At 43.8% G+C, this 27,650-nt stretch overlaps 1 protein-coding gene across 1 annotated transcript in view; it reads left to right on the top strand.

Moving 5' to 3' along the window:
• The first annotated feature begins 2,243 nt into the window (after nt 1-2,243).
• Nucleotides 2,244-27,650, top strand: part of LOC143788465 (cytochrome P450 2D15-like) — a 74,400-nt gene continuing 48,993 nt past the window's right edge. The window contains exons 1-4 of the mRNA XM_077278158.1: nt 2,244-2,703; nt 18,496-18,667; nt 20,488-20,640; nt 24,455-24,615. Of these exons, the coding sequence (XP_077134273.1) occupies nt 2,494-2,703; nt 18,496-18,667; nt 20,488-20,640; nt 24,455-24,615 (696 nt within the window). The 5' untranslated portion in view covers nt 2,244-2,493. The remainder of the gene's footprint in view (nt 2,704-18,495; nt 18,668-20,487; nt 20,641-24,454; nt 24,616-27,650) is intronic.

Here is a 27,650-nt window from a genome sequence, read left to right as displayed (position 1 = left end):
AGTTAAAAAAAGGTTAGGAATGACGATACAATTACATATAAATAATTTGATGACATAAAACTTTATTAAGTGTAATTTCACACACAAACTTAGCATCTGTTCAACAACCCTTGAATTAACCATAGATTAGTGGGTTAAGCCCTTATGGAAACTTCAAGTAAGTTGTCATAGCAAACAGTGAGGTACCGATAAAATGTTTCACATGTGGAGTTAGCATATTTTGTATAATTCTTCAAAAATACATAGAGTTCTGAATTTTGGGGGCAAAATTTGTTAGATTGAGTGCGTTTGTTTATTCGCGACATAAGCGATTTACGTGAATAACTTCTGAACTACACATAGAGTTGATATTTTTTTTGGCAAATATTGCTCAGGACATTGAGCTGGTTATTTTGAGTGCTAGTGGTCCAGGGTACCTCTTTTCAAATTGAAAATAAGGAAAGATTGAGTGCGTTTGTTTTTTCGCGACATAAGCGATTTACGTGAATAACTACTGAACTACACATAGAGTTGATATTTTTTTTGGCAAATATTGTTCAGGACATTGAGCTGGTCATTTTGAGTGCTAGTAGTCCAGGGTACCTCTTTTCAAATTGAACTTACGTACGATTGAGTGTGTTTGTTTATTCGCGACATAAGCGATTTACGTGAATACCGTAACTTCTGAACTACACATAGACTTGATATTTTTTTTGGTAAATATTGTTCAGGACATTGATATGTTCATTTTGAGTACTAGTGGTCAAGGGTACCTCTTTTCAAATTGAACTTACGTACGATTGAGTCCGTTTGTTTATTCGCGACATAAGCGATTTACGTGAATAACTTCTGAACTACACATAGACTTGATATTTTTTTGGCAAATATTTTTCAGGACATTGAGCCGGTCATTTTGAGTACTAGTGGTCCTGGGTACCTATTTTCAAATTGAACTTACGTACGATTGAGTCCGTTTGTTTATTCGCGACATAAGTGATTTACGTGAATAACTTCTGAACTACACATAGACTTGATATTTTTTTTGGCAAATATTTTTCAGGACATTGAGCCGGTCATTTTGAGTACTAGTGGTCCTGGGTACCTATTTTCAAATTGAACTTACGTACGATTGAGTGCGTTTGTTTATTCGCGACATAAGCGATTTACGTGAATAACTTCTGAACTACACATAGACTTGATATTTTTTTTGGCAAATATTTTTCAGGACATTGAGCTGGTCATTTTGAGTGCTAGTGGTCCAGGGTACCTATTTTCAAATTGAACTTACGGACGATTGAGTGCGTTTGTTTATTCGCGACATAAGCGATTTACGTGAATAACTTCTGAACTACACATAGACTTGATATTTTTTTTGGCAAATATTGTTCAGGACATTGATATGTTCATTTTGAGTGCTAGTAGTCCAGGGTACCTCTTTTCAAATTGAACTTACGTACGATTGAGTGCGTTTGTTTATTCGCGACATAAGCGATTTACGTGAATAACTTCTGAACTACACATAGACTTGATATTTTTTTGGGCAAATATTGTTCAGGACATTGAGCTGGTCATTTTGAGTGCTAGTGGTCCAGGGTACCTATTTTCAAATTGAACTTACGTACGATTGAGTGCGTTTGTTTATTCGCGACATAAGCGATTTACGTGAATAACTTCTGAACTACACATAGACTTGATTTTTTTTTGGTAAATATTGTTCAGGACATTGATATGTTCATTTTGAGTACTAGTGGTCCAGGGTACCTCTTTTCAAATTGAAGTTACGTACGATTGAGTGCGTTTGTTTATTCGTGACATAAGCGATTTACGTGAATAACTTCTGAACTACACATAGACTTGATATTTTTTTGGGCAAATATTGTTCAGGACATTGAGCTGGTCATTTTGAGTGCTAGTAGTCCAGGGTACCTATTTTCAAATTGAACTTACGTACGATTGAGTGCGTTTGATTATGTGCGACAAAAGAGATTTATGTGAATAACCCAGGACCACAAGTAGGCAAAATAAACATCTCAAAGTCCTGATCAAAATTTTACCCAAACAATATCCACTCTATGTATAATTCCCCATGCATGGAAAATCGAATAGCTAACTAATAACTAATAGCTAACTGCCATACATGAAAATCGAATAACTAACTAATATCTAATAGCTAACTGCAGACTAACTTGAATCCGGTAGTGGATTATGGACTTTTTGTGATTTGCTTCCTCTGACGAGCAGCTGCTCCTCCTGGCAGTTTTTTCACTTGGCATCGAAGCTCTTAAAGCTGCTTTATATAATGTTCCTCATTCTTGTTATTAAAAAGGATTTTGCCGCTTTAAAGATTAGGACGGAAGTGAAGCTTGGCTGGCAAACAGCCCTGCTTTCTGTGCAGCAAATGAGAGCTGCTTCTTGTTGGCCTGTGAATGAACACCGTAGACTGAGGGCTGTGACTGTAGATAGCAAAAGCTTGGAAGTGACTCCTCTGCTGGTGGCCGCCTCCGACTCGCAGTAATGCAGCTGCTCAAGTTCTGCTCGTATATCCTTGGGTTCTTTTCTAATGTTTTCTCCTTGGGTGTTATCCTGGCCATCTCTCTTCTGTTTCTGGACTTCATGAAGCGCCGGAAGAGGTGGGATCAATACCCTCCAGGCCCACCTTCTCTACCTTTTGTTGGGAACATATTACAAGTTGACTTTTCCAACATTCATAACAACTTTAGAGAGGTAAATGGCCATGCTTCACTTATATTTTTTTCTATCCAAAGTTTACTTCAGAATTTATTTTGCTTTCAGTCATGCTTATGCTAGGTGCGTACTGTGCTCATAACCACTTTCTTATGTACCCAACAGTGGCCTGAGACTGCAACGTTGAAGGCATCTACCCTCCATAGATAGCCATTGTTTTTGAGGTGTCCCGCTGAATAGGAAAAAAAATTTGTCTACTTTGGAGAAAAATAACACTGTTTAAGATTTTCATTCTGAATTTTTCACCTCCAAAAAGATATAAATTAGTATTCGTTATGCTGTGTATATCCTGTCTTTGGCACACAGTGGAGGCCCAGTTTTTGCCGCTAACTGCTAACAAGATATACTGCAGATATAACAGCATGATATAACCTTTTTCTGTTAAAAAGATCGACACACCGGAAACCTGATTATTATCAATGGGTAACATAATGCATCCATATTACGCAGAAATGAATAACACAGGTGTAAACATGGCCTTAGCAATATATGAACTTTGCTGCCCAGACATTGTCCATCAGCAGTATGGCAACAATGTGGCTATCTATAGCCTATGTACTGTGCGTTCCAGCACGCCATACAATTCTCGCTGCGCTGAACTTGTAGATTAGTTTAATTTTCTTCAGAGGGATTTATCAAAAATATTAACAGTCCCATTTTGGTGGAATATAAACCACTTTTTCTTATTTGAGAGACGTGTGCAACATATTTTCATGGTAGGATGGTGCATGGCTCCTGGTTAGGCTATGTGCACACGATGCGGATTTGCTGCGGAACCGCAGCGGATTTTTCGACGCAGAAGCGCTGCAGATTCGCACTGTGATGTACAGTACAATGTTATTCAATGGGAAAAAAAAGCTGTGCAGATGGTACGGAATTGCTGCGGATTTCAAAGAGGTGCATGTCACTTCTTTTGTGCGGATCTGCAGTATTTCTGCACCCCTCCATGTTAAAATTCCGTAGTGGCAAAAACCACAGAAAATCCGCACAAAATCCGCATAAAAACTTCGGCAAATCTGTGGCGGGGGATTCTGCCAGGAAATGCGGATTTTGTGCAGAAAATTCTGCACCTCTTTTCCTACGTGTGCACATAGCCTAAATTCCATTAATATTACAATTTGTCATAAAATGGACACATGGTCTACAATAGGCTCTTGAGTCCTGTGTCTCTAATGACAAATTGTCATTTTGAAAGTGCTAAATTTTTAACATGTTGGGTAGAATGTAAGTCACGTGTAAAGATAGAACCATGGCCACTCCTGTGTCACCACATTGTGCCTTCACTCTATTATGGAAGCATTTAGCCTTAAGGCCAGGGCTCGCTCCAGGTTTTCGTGGGCCCTGGGCAAAAGAGTCTCAGTGGGCCCCTTTAACACATACCACGATACACGATGCACAGATACAGCAGAGAAATATAGGTATAGTACAATGCCAAAGACTTCACTTATCTATAGCTCAGAAACCGTACTGTATAGTCCTCCATACAGTATTATGGGCACCACATAGTGCTCCATACAGAATAATGAGCCCCATATATTGCTCCAAACAGAATGGACGCTATATACTGCTCCATATGTGATTGGCCCCATACAATGCTCCATATGTAATTGGCCTCATAAGATGCTCCATATGTAATTGGCCCCATAAGATGCTCTATGTAATTGGCCCCATATACTGCTCCATACGTAATTGGCCCCATAAGATGCTCCATATGTAATTGGCCCCATAAGATGCTCCATATGTAATTGGCCCCATATACTGCTCCATACGTAATTGGCCCCATAAGATGCTCCATATGTAATTGGCCCCTTAAGATGCTCTATGTAATTGGCCCCAATAGATGCTCCATATGTAATTGGCCCCATAAGATGCTCCATATGTAATTGGCCCCATATACTGCTCCATACGTAATTGGCCCCATAAGATGCTCCATATGTAATTGGCCCCTTAGATGCTCCATATGTAATTGGCCTCTTAAGATGCTTTATGTAATTGGCCCCATAAGATACTCCATATATAATTGGCTCCATAAGATGTTCCATATGTAATTTGCCCCATAAGATGCTCCAAACATTTAAAAAAAAAAAAAACCTCTCCTCGCTGGTCGCTGCTCTGCTCTGAACTCCTCAGCGTCGCCGCCTTCCGGCTCTCTGCACCATGACTGCTAAGGCAGAGTGCGCACAGACCTGATATTATTGTGCCCTATGACCTGAACATCATAGTCAAAGGAAGCGGAAGACGCCGCAGCAGTGGAACCAGGAGAGATAAGTATCGCAAGTGTGCTGCCTGAGCTGGAAGAAATGGAGCTGTTGGCTGACAGCGATTTGGAGATTGATGACTTTGAATTTGGGACTTGTGCTTTGTTGACCGCCGTTACAGCACTGCAGGCGAATGATAGAGACTTTGAGCAGTGGACTGTGGCAAAATAAGCAAAGATGGTGGATGTCACTGATTTACAAATGGCGCCAACCGCTATGGAGAAGATGGCCGCCGTTAGCGCGAAAAATGGGGAAATTGCCGCCTTTTGGCGGTGCCATGCAGAGAATTTGGTGCCATGAGAAAATAGGCAGCACCCCGTTGTGATGGATGCCCACCCTAACTGGGTGTGGGTGAAGACAGAGCTCTCGCCCCCACAGTTGAACTTCAAGAAATGGGTGGAGCCACAGGAAGTGACCCCACCCACGAATGGGTGGGACCCAGGAAAGACAGACTACCTGGCGTTGGACGAGGTGCCATTATCTGTTTACAGAGAGAGACACAACATGTCACACCGTGGTGGTATGGGCCACCAGGATTGGAGGCTCTCCAAGGTCTGTGTGGAGGCGGGTCTGAGGTTCGAGGCCTGGTGGTCGGAAGAACTGGAGGAGCAACCCCGATGTTGGCAGCCAGGTCAGCGACCGGAGGAGGAAAAGGACCTGACTTTGCCATGGTGGGAAACCTGAGGAGTACAGAAGACCCAGGAAGCAGCCTTGTGGGGGATCATGGCGACTGCAATCACCGACACTGGCGACCGTGCAAGAGGACTACTGATGGCTGTGGCGGTGAGTAAAGGACCCTTGCTCGGCCATCCCACTGTGCTGCCCTTGGCCTACTCACCTCCCATGGCTCTGCCGTCGTCTCTGGAGGTGCCTCGGCTGCTGACTCCGCCACCTTCCCTAGCCGTGCTGGTGCCTGCGCTCTCCTAGGCCGCACCCATCCCAGCAGATGTCAGCGGCCTATGTGCAGAGGAGCCCCATGTACCTTCAGGAGCCAAGTGGATTCACAAAGTGATCCGGGAGAAAAGGCGGCGGGAGCGCCACGTCCTTGATGAACTGCCGCTCCCTGGTGGAGGAACCGCTGCGGGCTGGATGACTTTCGGCCTTGTCCGGTACCTGGACCGACGCTGAGGATATAGTTTCCTGCAGGGGCTGGGGACCGGGACCAGAGTGTACCTGAATGCCGGGTCCCTCTGGTTTCATGTTCCTCTCTGGGAGGGAGACTATGTATTCTTCATCAAGGAAGAAGGACCCCGGGGGCCCTATGCAGTGGCTGTCAAATTGGCCTCTGATCAGGAGACTAGCCCACCACACGAGGTCCCGCATGTGGAATGGCAGGCCTCTACGGCTGTAAATGCCCCAGCCGCACAAGAGCAAGTGGTGCCTGGGAGCAGTGAGGGAGGCTGCTTCAAATGCCTCAGCAGAGCCGGAGGCTCAAGGAGCCACAGGACCACCACTGGAGGGACTGCAGAGCTGGAGGAATAGCGGAGACTCTTCCTCCTTCAGTGGGTCTGCATCTAATGTTTGTGTGGTTGTCCAGGGCCCCCATGCGTCCCACTATGCAACACAGCAGCTGTGTCCAGACTGATGTGGTTTCTTGAAGGAAGTGCTGTTAATAGGGGTCAGTTGCACCCCAGCTGTTCTAAGGGACTGTTGTGCGTTGTTGTGTCAAGAGGGCAGTTAGCCCTGCATGGCGCATGAAGGACAATGGCGCCTGATGTGGCCCCATGTTAATGGCTGCAATTGTTTGTTTTCCCCTCCTCCCAGTTTTGTTTGCACCCAATGGTACCTCCCTTACTGTATCACGGGACCAAGACCCCATGGGGGTTAAAGATGATGGACTTCAGATGTTGCTGTCGGACTGCCTGCTCCTGAACTTTGTCCCCATTCTCGTCCTTGGACTGGCCCCATGTTTAAATGCAGCCCACCACTGTCAAAAGGGCCCGTGGTCTGCTGAAAGGAGGGAGGGAGACTGTCCTCAGAAGGACTATGGTCACGTGGACCCTTACATAGGAGAAGGACTGTCGGGTCTGAGTGAGGCCCACTTCAAGGACTGTGGCCGCCCATGTTAAAGGGTTAACCTGCCATTAAAGAACTGAGTGTGTTTTGTGTTTTGCCATAGCCGGGGACGGCCATGTTTAAAGAGGGGGGATTGTAAAGAGGTGGCCGGTCCCCTCAGTTGCACCCTATCCTTCTCAGTGTGGACCCCCATGCTGTACATGGACGATTTACCCATTTAGTAGTAATGTCTGTATCATTATTGCCTTGTGTGTATCTGTGTTAACTTGTAATGTTTCTGTATTCCCCCATGGTATTAATGCTGTTTCTGTATCTCATGTTTATACTAGTGTCAGGGAAAGCAACAGTTAAACTGGTGGGCTGGGCCAGCAGCAGAGAGGCTGGACTTTCAGCTACAAGGAGAAAGGAAGCTATTGCTTCCTTAGAAATGCCTGGTACCCTGGCCAGGGCAGACATGTTTCACAGATGGGCACTGCCAGAAACCCTGGACAGGAGAGGTCTGTTGCCCTGGACTTCAAGGACTTTGAGGACCCCAGGATTCAGGAAGGGTCAGGAGGACTGAAGACTGCAGCATGTGCCCCAGGACTCTGGAAGGACCCCTGCTTCTTAAGGGTTAATACCGGCGTGTGGACTACTGTCTATTTTTGGCTTCTACAGCTGCTGTGGGTGCAACTGCGGAGAGTTTCAGGGAAAGATCAGGAATGCAGTGTTGTACTCTTTTTCCTTTTTTTCCATTCTATGCCATCCCTGTTTATTAAACATTTTTTCCCCGTTGAACAACGGTTGCCTCCCAGACTCTAATTTACTTGGACTACTGTGGACTGCTGTGACCAGAAGAGAAGGTAACCTGTGGGGAAAAGCTGTGTTGGTCCCGTCTATCTACGTGCAAGGGACCGGGGGTGCTCGCTAATAGTGTGCTCAGTGGACTCTGCCTATGTACTGTACCTTTAAGAACTCGGCCACAACTACCCCCTTGGTGTCCTTGTTACATATCCACCTCATGGGACATGCTGGGGTCGACGTGTATCCACCACATGGGACATGCTGGGGTCAATGTGTATCCACCATACGGGACACACTGGGGCCGGCGCATATCCATCACACGGGACATGCTGGAGCCAACGTGGAAACACTACATGGGACAGGCTGGGGCCGACGTGTATCCACCGCAAGGGATATGCTGGGGCCGGCGTGTATCCATTACATGGGACACACTGGGGCTGGCGCATATATGATGCCCCAGGGTCCTGGCCATCACAGTGGCATTGCTTTCCCCACGGGGAGAGTGATGTCACGCTTGGAAACGATGAAGGATAATAATATAATAATAATAATAATTTTTATTTATATAGCGCCAACATATTCCGCAGCGCTTTACAACTTATAGAGGGGACTTGTACAGACAATAGACATTACAGCAAAACAGAAATCACAGTTCAAAACAGATACCAGGAGGAATGAGGGCCCTGCTCGCAAGCTTACAAACTATGAGGAAAAGGGGAGACACGAGAGGTGGATGGTAACAATTGCTTTAGTTATTTGGACCAGCCATAGTGTAAGGCTCGGGTGTTCATGTAAAGCTGCATGAACCAGTTAACAGCCTAAGTATGTAGCAGTACAGACACAGAGGCTATTGACTGCATAAAGTGTATGAGAACATGATGCGAGGAACCTGATTATTTAATTTATTTATTAGGCCACACAGGGATAGTTAGGTTAATGCGTTGAGGCGGTAGGCCAGTCTGAACAAATGCGTTTTTAGGGCACGCTTAAAACTGTGGGGATTGGGGATTAATCGTATTAACCTGGGTAGTGCATTCCAAAGAATCGGCGCAGCACGTGTAAAGTCTTGGAGATGGGAGTGGGAGGTTCTGATTATTGAGGATGCTAACCTGAGGGCATTAAAAAGAAAAAAAAAAAACACAAGGCGCCCCCAATGTGTCACACTGTATATAGATAAATACAGACTTGGTAGGGAATATGCTCACCTATTGCAGTTGTGAAAATGGGTCACAACTCCCATGCGGGTGTAACCGTAGCAGCAGGTCTCCACAGAAATCCAGGAGGATGTTGGGAGTAGTAGTCTTAGGCAAAATGAAGACCGCGCTCACGGGATATATTTAAAATGGTTTATTATGGTTTAAAAAGGCAAAAACGATCCTCAATAACACCCAATAATGTCTTCAACCTTTCCTCCTTGGCATTGACTGTAACAGATTTAACCCTTTTATCTAGAGGTCTATCTTATTGCCCCAATTCAGGCAGTAAGAATCTTGATATATTTCTTGATGTTCATAGGTTTGTTAGAAAACTGACTTTAAAGAGACACCATGAAATCAAAAAATGTGTGCCTAATATTAATGATAATGTAGAACCATCTAATACACCCGAACTCACAGGGTTACATTTGGATGTCAAACGAAAAAGCAAATTTTATCCGATAGAAAGTAAGGGTCCTCATTTGGAAACATTTTCCAATTTACTACTTAAAAAATTTAATAATATTGAAAAAAATTGCAAGTTAAAATCTAAAAAAGGTGGGAATTTAACACCCGATGAGAAAGCGTCTCTTTTAAAACTCAAAAATAATAAAGAGATAGTCATCAGAGCTGCGGATAAGGGAGGTGGTATAGTGGTGCAAGACCGTGGTGACTATATAAAAGAAGCCCATAATATATTGTCTGACCATGATTTTTATTCTAAAATAACCAATGATCCTTTTTCAGAAATGCAAAAAGCCTATAAATTCATGATCAAGGAAGCTTTTGATAGTGGTGTCGTAAATGAGAACGAGAGCAAGTTTCTTTCCATAACAAACCCAAGCGTACCTTTCATGTACCATATTCCTAAAATTCACAAGAGTCTAAAAAATCCCCCGGGTCGTCCCATTATTTCTAGTATTGGTTCCCTGACCTCAAACCTATCTAGCTATATAGACAGTATTATGCAGGTACATGTTACCCAATTGAGAAGCTATATTAAGGATTCTGCACATGTGATCAGACGTATCAGAAATATTAAATGGAAAGATAGTTATGTATTTGTTACAGTTGATGTTTGCTCATTATATACAAATATCAAACACGAAATTGGACTTGAAAGTATGAAATTATTTATGGATACAGATCCGAGATTATCGGACAAACAAAAACAATTTTTAATGTCGGGAATGAGTTTTATTTTAAAAAATAATTATTTTACTTTCTTGGGTGAACTGTACCACCAGACACGTGGTGCAGCAATGGGATCTCGGGTAGCACCAACTTATGCTAATTTATTTATGGGTCATTTTGAGAATTCCTTTATTTATAATAGTGCTTTTACTGATTGTATGGTTTTTTATGGACGTTATATTGATGACCTTGTTTTTATTTGGGATACAACTTTTAAACCTCCTGAATTTTTAATATCAGAGCTGAAAAACAACCCCTGGGGTCTCGATTTTACTTCTGTTTTTAATAAAACTGCTATCAATTATCTAGATGTGATATTCTTTATTGTGGATGGCGAAATTCATACAAAGAACTTTTTAAAAAAAGTAGATAGTAATAGCTATGTTCATTATAATAGCAACCATCTTGATAAATGGCTTTGTAATATTCCAAAAAGCCAGTTCATGCGTATTAGGAGAAATTGTTCTTCTGATAGTGATTTTAAGGATCAATCGGAGGTTTTAAAAAATAAGTTTTTAGCACAAAAATACCCCAGGGAGTTGGTAAACAGAGCAATCGAACACGTTTTTAAGAATTTTAATCAAGAAATGTTATTAAAAAAAGAAAAAGGTGACACTGCAGCTAATTTAGATGAATACACCTGTAGTTTTTTAACCACATTCAGTACAGACCACAAATTCATTAAAAAATCTATTAATGAATTATGGCATATAATAAGAGAGGATAAAATACTTGGTAAACTGGTGCCACAACATCCTAAAATTATTTTTAGGAGAGCACCAAGCCTGAAAAACAAATTGGCTCCCAGCAGACTTCTTGATGAAAGAAAAAAATCATTTGTTGCACAAAAACCAGGGATTTTTAAATGTTTTCACAAAAAATGTCTATGTTGTGGTATTATAGCCCATACCAGTACAGGATTCAAACATCCTTCCTTTCCTTATTCTTTTCCAATCAGTCATGTCTTCACCTGCACCACTTCCTTTGTTATTTACATTATCACTTGTCCTTGCAACAAGATATATGTTGGTAGGACTACACAACCACTCCACCTCCGTATGAACTCACACCGACACAATATTAAAACAGGTTATCTAAAACATGGTCTTTCTAGACATTTCAATATCGCACATAATTGTAATCCTTTATTATTTCGTGTTCACCCCATTGATCACGTTCCTGCACATGTTTCTAATCGTATACAGTCACTTAATAGGAAATAAATTTATTGGATATACACCTTGAATTCCCTTGAACCTGAAGGGCTAAATGTAATAGCAGACATCCTCTAACCTATCAGGAACCAGTGGCACAATGACTTGAGGAGCTTAAATAATAGAATTACCATACAAGGGTCCCCGGTTCGAATACTTGTTGTGCTACCTGAGATCCCTGCCTTTTTATACTCAGCTCCCAGTTTATTTTTTATTTATTTTAATAATTTTTTTCATCTTTTCATGTTTCTGTTTGTCTTTTTAATAAATTTTCGTTTTAGGTTATTGATATTAATGTGTATTGCCTTTGTATTACCATATATATATGTTTTTAACTAGTTCAAGTACTATAATATAGGGGCATTGTCGCCGCTCCCCTTCCTTTCTTTTCTATAAATATACTCCATATTGTGTTATGTATTACATGCCCTGAGGAAGAGAGCAGGAACGCTCTTGAAACGCGTAGGCTAAAATAAACCATTTTAAATATATCCCGTGAGCGCGGTCTTCATTTTGCCTAGGAACCTGAGGTCATTAGCGGAGCGGAGGGCATGGGTAGGGTGGTAGACTGAGACCAGAGAGGAGATGTAGGGTGGTGCTGAGCCATGGAGTGCTTTGTGGATGAGGGCAGTAGTTTTGTACTGGATTCTGGAGTGGATGGGTAGCCAGTGTAATGACTGGCACAAGGTAGAGGCATCGGTGTAACGGTTGGTGAGGAATATGATCCTGGCAGCAGCATTCAGGACAGATTGGAGCGGAGAGAGTTTGGTAAGAGGGAGGCCGATTAGTAGAGAGTTACAATAGTCCAGACGAGAATGAATAAGTGAGACAGTAAGAGTTTTTGCAGAGTTGAAAGTAAGAAAAGGGCGAATTCTAGAAAAATTTTTGAGATGCAGATAAGAAGAGCGAGCCAGTGATCGGATGTGGGGGGTGAATGAAAGCTCGGAATCAAGGATGACCCCAAGGCAGCAGGCATGTTGCTTGGGAGTAATGGTGGAACCGCACACGGAGATGGCAATGTCAGGCAAAAGTAGGTTAGTAGAGGGAGAGAACACGAGGAGTTCAGTTTTTGACAGGTTCAGTTTCAGATAGAGGGAGGACATGATGTTAGAGACAGCGGTAAGACAATCACTGGTGTTTTCTAAGAAGGTCGGAGTGAAAGCAGGAGAAGAGGTGTATAATTGGGTGTCGTCAGCATAGAGATGGTACTGGAAACCAAATCTACTGATTGTTTGTCCAATAGGGGCAGTATACAAAGAGAAGAGGAGGGGGCCTAGGACTGATCCTTGAGGAACCCCAACAGTAAGGGGAAGGGGAGAGGAGGAGGAACCAGCAAAACATACAGTGAAGGATCGGTCAGAGAGATAGGAGGAGAACCAAGATAGAACGGTGTCCTTGAGGCCGATGGAGCGGAGCATAGTGAGGAGGAGCTGATGATCCACAGTGTCGAATGCTGCGGAAAGATCCAAGAGAATTAGCATGGAGTAGTGACCATTAGATTTAGCGGTTAGTAGGTCATTAGAGACTTTAGTGAGGGCAGTTTCAGTAGAGTGTAAAGAGCGGAAGCCAGATTGAAGAGGGTCGAGAAGAGAGTTATCTGAGAGATAGCGGGTAAGACGGGAGTGGACCAGGCGTTCCAGGAGTTTAGAGATGAAGGGAAGATTAGAGACAGGTCTATAATTAGCGGCACAGTTTTGGTCGAGGGAGGGTTTTTTAAGTAATGGATGTATGATGGCATGCTTAAATGAGGAGGGAAAAATACCGGAAGTGAGGGAAAGATTGAATATTTTTGTTATGTGAGAGGTGACAGCCGGGGAAAGGGACTGGAGGAGATGTGACGGAATGGGGTCACTGGTGCAAGTGGTCGGGCGAGAAGATGCAAGGAGCCTGCTTACTTCTTCTTCTGTAACTGGTTCAAAGTCAGAGAGTGAACTAGATGCAGTGGGGGGAGGGAGGACAGTGCCTGGTATGAAGAGATTGGGAGATGATTTCCTGTCGAATGTGGTCAATTTTTTCTTTGAAGTAATTGGCCAGATCGTCAGCGCGGAGATCTGTGGTTGGGGCCTGCTCTCTTGGGTTGAGTAGGGACTGGAAAGTGTCGAAGAGACGTTTAGGGTTATTGGACAGCGAGGTGATGAGGGTGTTGAAATAGGTTTGTTTGGAGAGGCGAAGGGCAGAGTTGTATGTTTTTAGCATGAACTTATAATGGATGAAATCTTCGGGTAGATTAGATTTTCTCCACAGACGTTCGGCGCACCTGGAGCACCACTGCAGCGTGTGCCACGGTTGTCGCCGTCTGTGCCGAGTTGTTCTATGTATAGGAGGTGCAGCTTCATCCAGGGCACTTTGCAGGGTTTCATTGTAATGCTTCAGAGCAGAATCAGGACATGAGATGGAGAAGATTGGGGCCAATGAGGACTGTAAGTTCTTCATAAGTTTCTGGGTGTTAATGGCCTGTATGTTTCTATAAGTGTGGAAAGTGGGGGTGACCTGAGCGGGATGGCAGTTCTTGATAGAGAATGAAAGAAGGTTGTGGTCAGAGAGCGGGAGAGGGGAGTTTGTGAAATCATCCACTGAGCAAAGCCGGGAGAAGACCAAGTCAAGGGAGTTTCCATCTTCATGCGTTGGAGAGTTAGTATGCTGCGAGAGGCCGAAAGAGGACGTTAGAGATAAAAGGTGAGAAGCACATGGGGAGAGGGGAGAAGCAATGGGGATGTTGAAATCACCCATGATAAGGGTGGGGGTGTCACAGGAGAGAAAGTGTGGAAGCCAGGTGGCAAAATGATCCAGGAACTGATGAGAGCGGCCAGGAGGACGATACACCACCGCCACTCGCATGGAGAAGGGGACGTAGAGTCTGACAGCATGGACCTCAAAGGAAGGGAATACAAGTGAGGGTACTTGGGGGATAACCTGGAAGGTACATTTGGGTGAAAGGAGCAGACCAATGCCTCCACCTGCTCTGTTGTCTGAAAGGATAACTTTCACCAGGTAAACACTACATGCAACACGTTCACACTCCAGACCAGAAGGGGGAGCTCTGAACTCGGATTCAGGGTGAACTCATCTTGATATATTCTGGTTTTGGAGGGAAAGGAGGCAGTTCATCCCAGACAGCAGACAGTGCAGACTGTCAGGGGACCTGAAGAGAGCAGACAGGCAGTGAGTGCCAGAAAGTCTGAAGGGGTCGGGTAGTCCAAGGTATTACATCTCCAGGAAGAAGGAAACAGAAAGGAAGAACAGCTTGTAGAAAGAGTGCAGGAGAGAGAAAGTGCAGAACAACACCAGTGGAGCAGAGCTGAGAAACTGCTACTTCCCTGGCTAGTGCAGATTCCGGTAGCTGGAAGACCGTGGTCATGCTAAACTCTATAGTGACAGCTGAAACCGGCAGGAAAGCTGGATTGTACATCACCTGTCCACATTGATACTCCTGAGACACAGTGATATCTATAGGGCCCGGGTCATGATAGAGACCCTGTAAAAAGGCCTAGTTCACCTGTCATATGGGTTGTGTCCTAACTTTTATGGGGAACAGAGAGGAACTGTGAGGATCTTATTGGAAGCCTTAGGCAGTAAGGGACTACAACACCACTGCACTTGGAGGAAGGCTTTGATCTCCACCTGGTAAGGGAGACTCTGGATTCACTTCCAAGCAGGCTGGACCCTGCCTGTACCTGTTGTCTGGTGCCCTGGACTGCGGTTGCCTGAAGCCTACAGTAAACTAGGTAAAGACATTGCAAACCTGTGTCCTCATTCTTCATCGCACCACCCACCGTCTTCACCATACACTGGGAGCCCTGGGAACCTACTTCACCTGAGGGAAGTTATACCATCTAGCTGCCATACCATCAGCCAGATGACCCCTTTAAGCAGCGTCGGTCCCTACTTACCAAATACCACAGGTGGCGTCATGAACTTTTTTCATAAAACCCCTAAAAGACTTTTCCTTTAACTAGGCGCCCAGGGCCAGGGACCGGGTTGCAGCCACCATGACATCCCCTTTAAGACCGGACCTGGTACCGAGTACCCCACTGCCCAGGCGGGCGACTCACATATCCATCACACGGGACACGCTGGGGCCAATGTGTGTCCACCACATGGGATACGCCTAGACTGATATACAGTATATACATTATATATGTAATATATGGAGCATGAAAGTGAAATTATGGGCTTTCTAAAATAGACATTGTCAGCTGGTGGCCTGTAATAGGCTGGCAGCCACTGTAGCTATTGCGGTGCAGGCAGTTGGTGGATCTCTGCGCCACAATATATGAAGGAACAGGTTAAGACCTGTTCACACAGGAGGAGAACTGCAAGGCTGCGAATAAGAGCAGAAAGAGATTCTGCAGCAGCAGAACCAGAGTGAAGCAGAACTGCAGGAGTACGGAGCACAGGCAGAGCCATAAGAGGACAGAGCAGGCAGAGAGACAAGGGTACAGAGCAAGCTGAACCGCAAGAGTGCGGAGCATTAGCAAAGCTGCAAGAGAGCGGAGCACAGGCAAAGTCACAGGAGTACTGAGCAGGCAGAGCTGCAAGAGTGCGGAGCATAAGCAGAGCTGCAAGAGTACAGAGCACAGGCAAACAGAGAGGACACAAAGAAAGACACAGCAGGGAAAAAAGCCACAGACAAGGAGATAGAGGTAGGACAGAGTTTAGACAAGGTAATGGAACGAGACAAGGTACAAGAACAAAGACACTGAGACCAGGATATACAGCCTCCTGGAGGGCAGACAGAGAAAAACCAAGCAAAGCTAGGAGTAGAGCCTCCAGAGAAGGAGGAACACGGAGCAAGACACTAACTGAGTTAACACATTGCACAGGCAGAGTTCCACAGGGTGGAGCTGCCCTAAATGCTAGAGGCCTCTTGGTAATTGGTCAAGAACACATTAGACAGGTGCACCCTGATTCCATAAGAAACAAGAGAGTTCTGGCACCGCCCCCTATGCACACAGCCAGGAAGCATGCAGAGAGCAGGCAGAAAGCAAGAGGCACAGAACATGGAGCCGGCAGCAGACAGAAATCACAATATGACCTGGAGCCGTGAGTAAGATGATGTGTGAGGGATGGGAGGTCATGCAGTGATGCCAACACAGTTGTTACATATTGCATTGCACATGCGCCAGCTTTACTTCTGGGTCATTGGCGCTCTTTTGCCTTTCTTGGCGCAGGTGGATTTCAGTACTGTGCTCTGCCTTCGGCAGAGCAGAGACAGGTGCGCTTGCGCTGGGGTGTAAGAATAGCAGGAACGCAGGATGCAGTGACGAGCAGGAGGTAGAGCAATAGTTAATTACAAGGAATACTCCTCGCAGGGCGAGGAAGGGTTAAGAGGCGAGTAAAACTGGGTATAGTGTCAGGGTGACAACAAACAGTTATAAAACTGGTAAACTTATCAGTCTGATGGTTTCCTGGCAGTGGAAACTTGGAATCCCACGGTGGCGCTGTAGGTGATGCGTGAAGTCTCTGGCCTGTTCCTGAAGGAAGTTGATGCACTGGCTCTTGACAGAAGCGACGTATCCTGGCTCCCAGAGGCAAGGTTATCGATTACCGGGCTGATGTACGTGGAGTGAAGCAGACTCTGACACCGCCGGAAAGCGAATAAGTTCAGTGGCGGTGACGGGGATAAGGCCACCTGACTCTGGGTGACTCACCTGGTAAGGATTGGGCCACGCACTCGCGGCAGTCAGTGGAACGATGTAGGGCAGACTGTCACAGGAGTTAGAGGATGCACGGATTCACGTCCTCCACAGTCAGAGTACGCAAGGGCTGAGGTGCTGCAGCGCAGGACTGTCCTATCGCAGAGTCCGCTGGAGAGTGTCAACCTTCTCCTACTGTGCGCTCTGTCTTCCAGCTAAGTGTCCCGCTTTCCCGCGCACACTGCCTTTTATCCCTGACATGCCCCCTACAGTCGAGTGCAAAGGTCTGTTCAGGTCAGAAGGCTGTCCCCCGGCAACAATGGTGACAGCCCCAATTAGTTCCAGAATTGACATGAGAGAAGTTTCACCGGCCCAGTCCATCTTCCTACAGGAGCACAATTGGGGTACCCTGTGTGGATAACATAGGACACCTCATCCACCCCAAGCAGGAAAGGAGGACGGCGATTGAAGTAAGAGAGTTGGCGTCGGATCGTGAAGGCACTAGGCCCAATTCAATATACATAAATAAAGTGCTAACCAAAATAAAGACACCAACACATTCATTGGATAAAATAGGCTGCAATATTTATTAAGGGTTACCATATTCAAATTAAAAAATCACTCCTCCCATCCATGTTTTTATCCTCTTAATATATTGCAATCATCATAGTATATAGCAATGTGTACTTACAATTGCTCATTTTGCCTTTCTACCAAGATAATTCTTCCCTCTGCTCTATGTAGAAACAGGAAGTCTATTTTCCCTCATTTATCATTCCCCTCTTCAACTTCTGACCGAACTGCTCTGCTCCTCCACCTGCCAGAGACTTTTGCAGTGAGTGATGACTCATACAGGAAAAATTATCCTTCTGTTTCTACATAGAGCTTAGGAGGATTCAGCTAGTCTATTTTTAACCACATGATGTCATTGAACAAATGGAAAGCAGAAGAAATAAGTGGGTAGAAAGGCAAAATGAGCAATTGAAAGTACACAATGATATATAATATGATGATTTCAATACATTAAGGGGATACAAATTTTGCTGGGAGGAGTGCTTCTTTAGTTTAACAATAGATAATTAAAAATTAGGAATTCATCAATAAATAAATAATGAATCAATTAATTTGTATGACCTTTAAAAAGAAACAAGTCCACCCAGCATTACCTGGTCGACTATAACATCTAACAAATATCGCAGTGGAAAAATTTGGGGAGAGTGGGAGAGGCACTTTTCTGGCGCCACTGTCTGTGCTCTCCACGTAGAAACTTCTGTAATTAGCTTTTATGTTGCTGTTCTGAGAGTAATATGCGTAGGTGGCTCAGAGAGGAAACGAAAAGCCTGAAAGATAGAAAGAGGCATTTGTTAGCTAACAAATAATATTAAACACTCTCTTTTATTTTCTTTTACTATTGAAATTAAATTAAAAGATATTAGTGACTTTTTATCCATGCATCTTATTCTTTACTCCCTAGCTTACCAAGCAGTATGGAGATGTATTCAGCCTGCAATACTTTTGGCAAAATATGGTTGTGCTCAATGGGTTCGAAGTCATGAAAGAAGCTTTGATGCAAAAGTCTGAAGATATAGCTGATAGGCCTCGATTTCCTTTGTTTGAATCTCTTGGGATAACTGGAAATTCAAAAGGTAACCATGAAATATATTATGGAAATACATTAAAGGGGTTTTCAGGGCACAAAAATTATTTAAACATTTTAAAGGTTTTCAGAAATGAAGACTCTTCATAATTCACTTGTACACAATGTGTCAAGGTCCCCTTAGTACCCCCACACAGTCATGGCCCACCATAGTAGCCCCTACACTCTGATAACCCCATTAGTAGCCCCCTACTATGTATGATGGCCTCCCCTCAGTAGTCCCCACTCTTTATGGGGGCTTCCTTATTAGCCCTCACTATTTTTGTTGAGCCCCCACACATTATGACCATAATGCAATTTTAAAAGAAAAAAATGATCATCATATACTCACCTTACCCCAGCAAGTACGTGGACAGCACACAGATTAGAGATGCCATCCGTGTGCTGTACTTGTGTTTCACGGACCCATATACTTGTATTTGCCCTTCTCCCTGTGTTGCCGGAAAAAAAACCAGACATGTCTCCATGTTTTGCATGGACACACTGTTCATGTAGAAACACGGATATGTGCATAGCACCATAGGTTATATTGGGTATACATGGTATCTGTGAAAAAAACAGATTCCACATGTATTGTAAACACTGACGTGAAGGACACCTTACACTTACACTTTTAATAAAGCTTTTGAGCCAGCCAGGGTATGTTAACACAGTTCTTGATCACATATATTGTCATAAAAAAGCACATTAACCACTCCAAAATGTGAGTAAGAACACTGTATGTGTTGTATGCTTTATAAATGTTAGTTGGCCCCCAGACAAAGCATTTTTAGTGAAACGCATATCAGGATTCTCTCGGGGGAATGTATGCTCGTGTGACCCTAGCCTTAAGGCCCCGTCTCACATAGCGAGATCGCTAGCGAGATCGCTGCTGAGTCACAAGTTTTGTGACGCAACAGCGACCTCAGTAGCGATCTCGCTATGTGTGACACGTACCAGCGACCTGTGCTGTGAGATCGCTGGTCGTGTCGGAATGGCCTGGACCTTTTTTTGGTCGTTGAGGTCCCGCTGACATCGCTGAATCGGTGTGTGTGACACCGATCCAGCGATGTCTTCACTGGTAACCAGGGTAAACATCGGGTTACTAAGCGCAGGGCCGCGCTTAGTAACCCGATGTTTACCCTGGTTACCAGCGTAAATGTAAAAAAAACAAACAGTACATACTCACCATATGATGTCCGTCAGGTCCCTTGTCGTCTGCTTCCTGCTCTGACTGAGATCCGGCCGTACAGTGAGAGCACAGCACAGCAGTGACGTCACCGCTGCGCTCTGCTCTCACTGTACGGCGGCACTCAGTCAGAGCGGGAAGCAGACGGCAAGGGACCTGACGGACATCAGATGGTGAGTATGTACTGTTTGTTTTTTTTGGTAACCAGGGTAAACATCGGGTTACTAAGCGCGGCCTTATTTTAAATAAGCCTTATTTTGCATACATGACAATTCACCTGTAAGATATATGCAAATCAAGACTTTTTATATCCACTACTATGAATTTCAATGGTTTTCTACTGCAAGCCCCAAAATGTGGAGCAATCACCTGTATGCAAATTAGGGGTCTTCTGTGCCTGCTCTGTGATGAGGAGGATTATGAATGCTGATAGAACTCGTTGAGACAGCTAAGTACAGCACAGTTCTATTCTGTTACTCCATCATGTAATATCTCCAGCTGTGCGGAGCCTGTGGTCAGTCCAGCAGTACCGGTATGAGACGACACTTGAGAACATTTTTTTCTGTGTGCAAAATTTCACTATTTTCTGTAAAATAGCAACGGATTTCAATCTGTGTGATATTTGCATCATATGTTATTAGGGGTAAGTCTGGCACATTATGGTCGAGCTTGGCAGGAGCAAAGAAGATTTACCTTAACTACACTGAGAGATTTTGGCATGGGAAAAAAATCTCTTGAAGCAAGAGTTTCAGAAGAAGCAGAATTTTTGTGTGCGGAGTTCCAATCACTAAAAGGTCAGTGAGCCTAAAAACTCTCTGGTAGTGCGCTTGTGGCGTGAATCACATGTCAGTGGGTAAAGTGCCAATAGATGAACTAAAAACAAGCCAGTTATCTACCTACAGTATATAGATGATGCAGGGGGGTAACGATTGTGGTCGTAAGGGGTTCCACCTGGCACCAAGGAGTATGGCGACACATACGGTTGTAGAAATAGCAGCTCTTTGGCCTTGTTTGCATGCACAGAGACGGCAAATGAGAAGGTTGGTGCGTTGTGGCAGTGACTGGCACTGTATAAACTATAGGCAAGATCGCTATATGCTGCCAGTCCAACATTTCTATATACAGCATTGAGTCAGAGAGAATCTCTAGATCAGGGGTCCCCAACCTGTAGCTCGGGAGCCACGTGTGGCTCATGGTCCCATGAATTGTGGCTCGCGGCTTTCTGCCAGCTTGGTGCATTAGCTCCAGATTTAGTAAACTGGTATGAAGAGCACATCTCAAAATGGTGAACTTTGTGAGTAGTCCTGCAGAGAAGAGCAGACCTGGGTACACATCTACTGGTCTTGGGGGTTTAGAGATAATTTAAGTATGGTGTGCTGGAGACAGGATGACACTACCAGTCAGAGAAGGTGATTGAAGATGGATGTGACTGTTGGGAGTGCGTGATGGGAGAATGCTGAATGTGATGGGGTTTGGTGGGAACCCCTGGATCTTGGTATACTGCTTCGGGGTGATTTGTGTGGAAAAGCTTTGGTTATCATTATACCCTTAAAGGGGGCTTTGGTTGCCAATACTGTGAGAGGGGCAGTAGCTGGATGTGGCTCGCGACCCTTTTGCAAATCTGAATGTGGCTCTCAAGGTCAGAAAGGTTATGGACCACTGCTCTAGATCATAAAGAGCTACATGAATACTATACTCTGTATTACCAGGGTTCCTATAGAGCCAGCTTTGTGCTTGGATCTGTCATGTTTTCATGTGCCTCCAGGATGGAGCCTAAAGCCTCTCCATCCCCAGCAATAATGCAGGCTGCAATTTCATATATACAGGGCTGTAGCCAGACTGATAGGAGAGGGAGGATGTGAGCAGAAGCAAACACAGAAAACAGGACACAGCAAATACAGCAGTCTCCTGTCTAGAGCCCGTTCCCCCAGCTGCTTTCTGTTTCATCCTTCCTCTCCCATTTAGTTGCTTTGCACTGTCCATCGCCCTCTGCACCTGATTTCTGACGTCCTCTGCCTCCTGCCTCTCTAGCTTATTTCTCTCTTTCTCTGCTGCTTCAGCTCTACTTATCTATTAGTACCTCACTTCCATCTCCTGGTATGAGAATACTGACTGACAAGAAGCTGTCTGAAGTGGCGTAACTAGTCTGATGGGCTCGGGTGCAAGATTTGGATCGGGCCCCTCCCCATCCAGATTATATATATGCCCTCCATCCTGGTATTTATGTCCCTCATCTTGACCCCATCCTGATATATATCCCCCATCCTGCTGCTGTTTTTTAATGTATATAAAAAAATAAACACGTATACTAAACAAGGGCATACATAAAAATCATGGGGCCCTATAGCAGAAGTATAATGCACTCCCCATAGAGCTTCATATAGCATAATGCGCACCTCATAGTCCTCCCTATAGTACAATGCACCTCTCATAGTCCTCCATACAGTATATTGCACCCCCCATAGTCCTCCATACATTATAATGCACCCCCCCATAGTCCTTAATATAGTACTGTACAATGCACCTCCATAGTCCTCCATATAGCATAATGGGCCCTTTCAATTTTTATCAGAGATTTTTAAAGCTATTTTTACTTTATTTTGCTTTTTTTGCACGTGTCCTACAAATTTGCTGTTGTGTGGTTCTTCACCTAGCTGGTTGTTCTATTGCTTCTGATGTAGATCCAACTGTTTATGGCTGTGTAGGCTGTTTCTGCTCTTACTACACCCTTCACGTAGTGTTAATGAGCATAGAAAGGAAGGTTGTTCATTGTATTGATTCCAAAGTGTACCAGTTAAGGTCCTGGCCCATTAATTTGGCTGGCAGCACCCAGTGAAAAAAGGTCATTGCGTCTTACAACTGTTATCTATCTATCTATCTCCTTAGAACGTTAATAAAGATAAATACTATAGAAGAAAAAGTAGCTATTGGCTTCCTGTCCCACCAGTCATTCTAGTATGGCCATAGGAAACACCAGGAATATGGCCTACAAGGTACTGAAACCTTAGTGTAGGCTGACACAATGTGATTAAATTACCCGACCTGTGCAACAGACAAGGAGCAGTGGTTTCATCTCCATAGTTGTGGCTTGCGATATGGACAGAGCCTTAGCAGAACATACAGTGGGGGAAATAAGTATTTGATCCCTTGCTGATTTTGTAAGTTTGCCCACTGACAAAGACATGAACAGTGTATAATTTTAAGGGTAGGTAACATTTTTTACATTTTAACATTGAGAGATAGAATATCAAAAATAAAATCCAGAAAATCTTATTGTATAAATGATATACATTTATTTGCATTTTGCAGTGAGAAATAAGTATTTGGTCCCCTACCAAACATTAAGAGTTTGGGCTCCTACAGACCAGTTAGACACTCCTAATCAACTAGTTACCTGCATTAAAGACAGCTGTTTTACATAGTCACCTTTATAAAAGACTCCTGTCCACAGACTCAATTAATCAGTCAGACTCTAACCTCTACAGCATGGGCAAGACCAAAGAGCTTTATAAGGCTGTCATGGACAAGATTATAGACCTGCACAAAGCTGGAATGGGCTATAAAACCATAAGTAAGACGCTGGGTGAGAAGGAGGCAAGTGTTGGGGCAATAGTAAGAAAATGGAAGAAATACAAAATGACTGTCAATTGACATCGATCTGGGGCACTATGCAAAATCTCACCTTGTGGGGGTATCCTTGATCATGAGGAAGGTGAGAGATCAGTATAAAACTACACAGGGGAACTTGTTAATGATCTCAAGGCAGCCGGGACCACAGTCACCAAGAAAACCATTGGTAACACATTACACTGTAAAGGTTTAAAATCCTGCAGTGCCCGCAAGGTCCCCCTGCTCAAGAAGGCACATGTGCAGACCTATCTGAAGTTTGCCAATGAACACCTGGATGATTCTGTGAGTGATTGGGAGAAGGTGCTGGGTCAGATGAAACAAAAATTGAGGTCTTTGGCATTAACTCAAATTACCGTTTTTGGAGGAAGAGAAATGTTGCCTATGACCCAAAGAACACCATCCCCACTGTCAAGCATGGAGGTTGAAACACTATGTTTTTGGGGTATTTCTCTGCTAAGGGCACAGGACTACTTCACCGCATCAATGGGAGAATGTATGGAGCCATGTACCATAAACTCCTGAGTGACAACCTCCTTCACTCAGCCAGGACATTAAAAATGGGTCATGGCTGGGTCTTCCAGCAAGACAATGACCCAAAACATACAGCCAAGGCAACAAAGGAGTGGCTCAAAAAGAAGCACATTAAGGTCTTGAAGTGGCCTAGTCAGTCTCCAGACCTTAATTCCATAGAAAACTTATGGAGGGAGTGGAAGCTCCGAGTTGCCAAGCGACAGCCTCAAAATCGTAATGGTTTAGAGATGATCTGCAAAGAGGAGTGGACCAAAATTTCTCCTGACATCTCTCAATGTTAAAACTAACATAGCCTTAAAATTATAGACTGTTCATGTATTTGTCAGTGGGCAAAATTACCAAATCAGCAAGGGATCAAATACTTATTTCCCCCACTGTAGAAGCAGAGTTTTGTGGATTCTGTTATAGTTTGAAGCATTGTTTTGTATTTTTTGCTCATATTTACAGGCCAGCCCTCTGACCCACATTTTTTGCTGAATACTGCAGTTAGCAACATTATCAGTTCCATAGTGTTTGGGGACAGATTTGAGTATGATGATGAAAAGTTTAATAAACTTCTGCGTGTCTTTGAAGATGCCTTAAAAGCAGAAAGTGGGTTTTTTGCACAGGTAAGAAAACTAAATATTTATTCATGTTTGTAGATTTTGTATTTGTATTTGCTCATTGCTTAGGTTACCGACCTCCTCTACAACCACGGAGTGGCCGGTTACCCAGAAAAAAGATTTTTCATTGTTTCACATATTGAAAATGTAACACAAAGTACACTGGTAGGTGTGTTGTTTTCTGAACCACTAAGTTGCTTATTTAGTAAGCACTAGTGGCTCACACAATATATTTGGAGTAAAGGGGCATTTACACTGAAAGATAATTGTGAAGTTGTTAAAAACGCTCATTTCACGATTATCTTGCCATGTAAATAGGCTGCGATCAACCCATAAATGAGCAAAAGCTTGTTCACTGGGTAAAATGATCTTTTGGGCAGCACAAAAAAGTCTATGGCAGCACAAAAAGAATCAATTGTGATCCCATCAGTGGCAGACACTGATAGCTTGGGGCCCCTGTGCAAGAAATGTGTCTGGGCCCCCTCCTTGCTCTATACACTGCTTATGATGATTGCAATCTGCCACTGGGACCTCTGGAGCCTCGGGCTCTGAGCAACAAGCAAGATTATCCTCCTTATTACCCCCCTACATAGCAATCACAGCGCCCAATAGCAAAAGTTCTATTTGGGCACCTCACACCTCTAAAAAATATATATTTACATAGTTTCACAGAGATGGAGATATATACTGTATATATACTGTGTGTCTATACATATATATACATATATATATTGTAAGAGTCATGTCGGCCTGGTAGTCGGGGGCAGGTATATCTCGCCCAGGTACTTGTCCTATGTGAATTAGGCCGCTCAGTATCTTCAGGATACCGAGGGGTTAATAACTGCAGGAATAAAGGCTGACCAGCTGGAGGTTTCAGGTGTCAGCCTGGGGCACACAGAATGCCTGTCTGTGTGAGACAATGTGAGTAAGAGCTGTGCTCATGACCTGTGTTATGTTTGCTGGGTGGGAGTAGCCCCCCCAGTTGTTAGATAGGAACGTGTTTGTTTAGTAAGTGCCGGACAGGCAAGGATTTATTTTTATGATTTGTTTTCTGTATTTGCTTTCACTTTAATAAACCTGACCTGAGGTCAGTCTACCTGGAAACCTGCTGTCGCCTCAGAGTTTAATGCACAAACCACGTGACCTTTGACCCCAGCAAAGGCGATCCCGGAGTGTTTTGTTACAATATATATATATATATATATATATATATATATATATATATACATATATATATTGAAAGAAAAAGGGGAAACAGCACAGCAGACTACAGAAAATATATAATATATAAGTGACCAAAAAATGTCATTATTACAATACAATATCTCAGATATTGTGCAGAGTACAAGTGAAATATCATAAATAGTTAAATGGTTCCAGGTGTCGCATCCTAATAGAAACCGCATTCACATGCTCCAAATAACGCTGCACGCCATGTCCTCGGCATCCATACATATCTATTGCGCATGTCTGTGATATCATAAAAGTTTTCCCATAGTTCCAGAAGCCCGCGCATGCGCACGGACAACCATGAGACTCATATCGTCATCTTGGAAAAGGTCAAATTTGCGATATACTCCCATATCTTCAAAGATGGCAGATTCAAAAACAGGGTTTGTAAATCCAAAATATATATACAGCGTTCATTACTCCAATGGGGTCACCAATGTCACATATACATAACCATATAAATAAGTTCACATAATTAGTATTCATGCAGAGAAGTATATAATAAAGGTGATATACCATAATATAAACTATGCCATAGCAGGCAGGGCATGAGTCCCTAAATGTCACTAGGTGGGGGAATATCCCAACAATTAAGTGGGACGTCCGTCCCACACCTTTATGAGGAAGGCAGAAAAGAGGGGAGTGTGAATCACCACCATCCATCTCCCACAATCTCAACAAAATAAGGACCCAACAGCCCCATAAATATATCTTCATCACTTCTCCACAAAAAGATTGTGACTAGTGATGCGCGAGCACTAAAATGCTCGGGTGCTCGTTGCTCGGGTCGAGCAGATTGGAATACTTGGGTACTCAGCCAGAACAATGAGCCCAATGTAATTCTATGGGAGACCCGAGTATTTTTACCGCGATCCCCCCTGGGGGTCCTTTTAAGGTCTAAAAACGTCTGAAAATGATGGAAACACTGCTCAAATGACACAGGAACATCATGGGGATCGCCCCTGGAAGCATTCCTGACTCCTAGTTTTTAATCAATTTTTTCCGAGATTCATGCCATTTTTCCCGGTGCCACAAAAAACACATTAAAACGAAACCAAAACGGGTTTTGCTTGGAAATATGTCAAGATACATCCTTTGCAGGTTAATGACTTGCCTGTAAGGCCAAATATTTAACCCCAGACCAAAAATTTCCTCCCCCACTTAGGCTTAGTTCAGACACAGCTTTTTTGAGTGGTTTTTCAAGTTTAACATTGCTTTCAACCACTACAAATGCATTCACTGGAAAATGTCATTGTAACATTTAACAACCCTAGCTGGCCATGTGGTGTGTGACACATAAGCAGACCCATCTTGTTTCATTTATGAAGGAGGAACTCTTAAAGTCACAGAGCTTATTTTTAATGGTGCATCAGGCGGCATTCATCTTTTTAAAGGGCCATTATGAAACAGTGCGTCTCCTATGCTGTTGTAGCCTACGCTGTGAGTGGATGGGCTGCCAAGAATTACGACGCACCACAATGCCCCTGTCATAAGATATCCAGGGGGACTCCTGAAAAAGTGGTGCATTGAATTCAAGGCCTGCCCTGCTACCAATTCATATGCACCCCAATAAGCCTTTGAACCCACATACTGGATGGGCCCATGAAAATCCACTGCACAATATGCATTTTGTACTCCCGTACTCCTTTGCTTTACACATTGGCAGCAAGGCATGCCCTGCTGCATAGTCAGTCATATGCACCCCATTACACCTTGGAACCCACATACTGGATGGGCCCATGAAAATCCACTCGTATTTTTAATGGTATCAAGGTTCCCTCTTTGCACAATTATTTACAGGAGAAATTGGC

Source organism: Ranitomeya variabilis, chromosome 8 (assembly GCF_051348905.1).
Source record: "Ranitomeya variabilis isolate aRanVar5 chromosome 8, aRanVar5.hap1, whole genome shotgun sequence".
NCBI classification, from domain to species: Eukaryota; Metazoa; Chordata; class Amphibia; order Anura; family Dendrobatidae; genus Ranitomeya; species Ranitomeya variabilis.
Note: the sequence above shows the minus strand (reverse complement) of the source record. Positions and strands in the feature narration are given on the sequence as shown.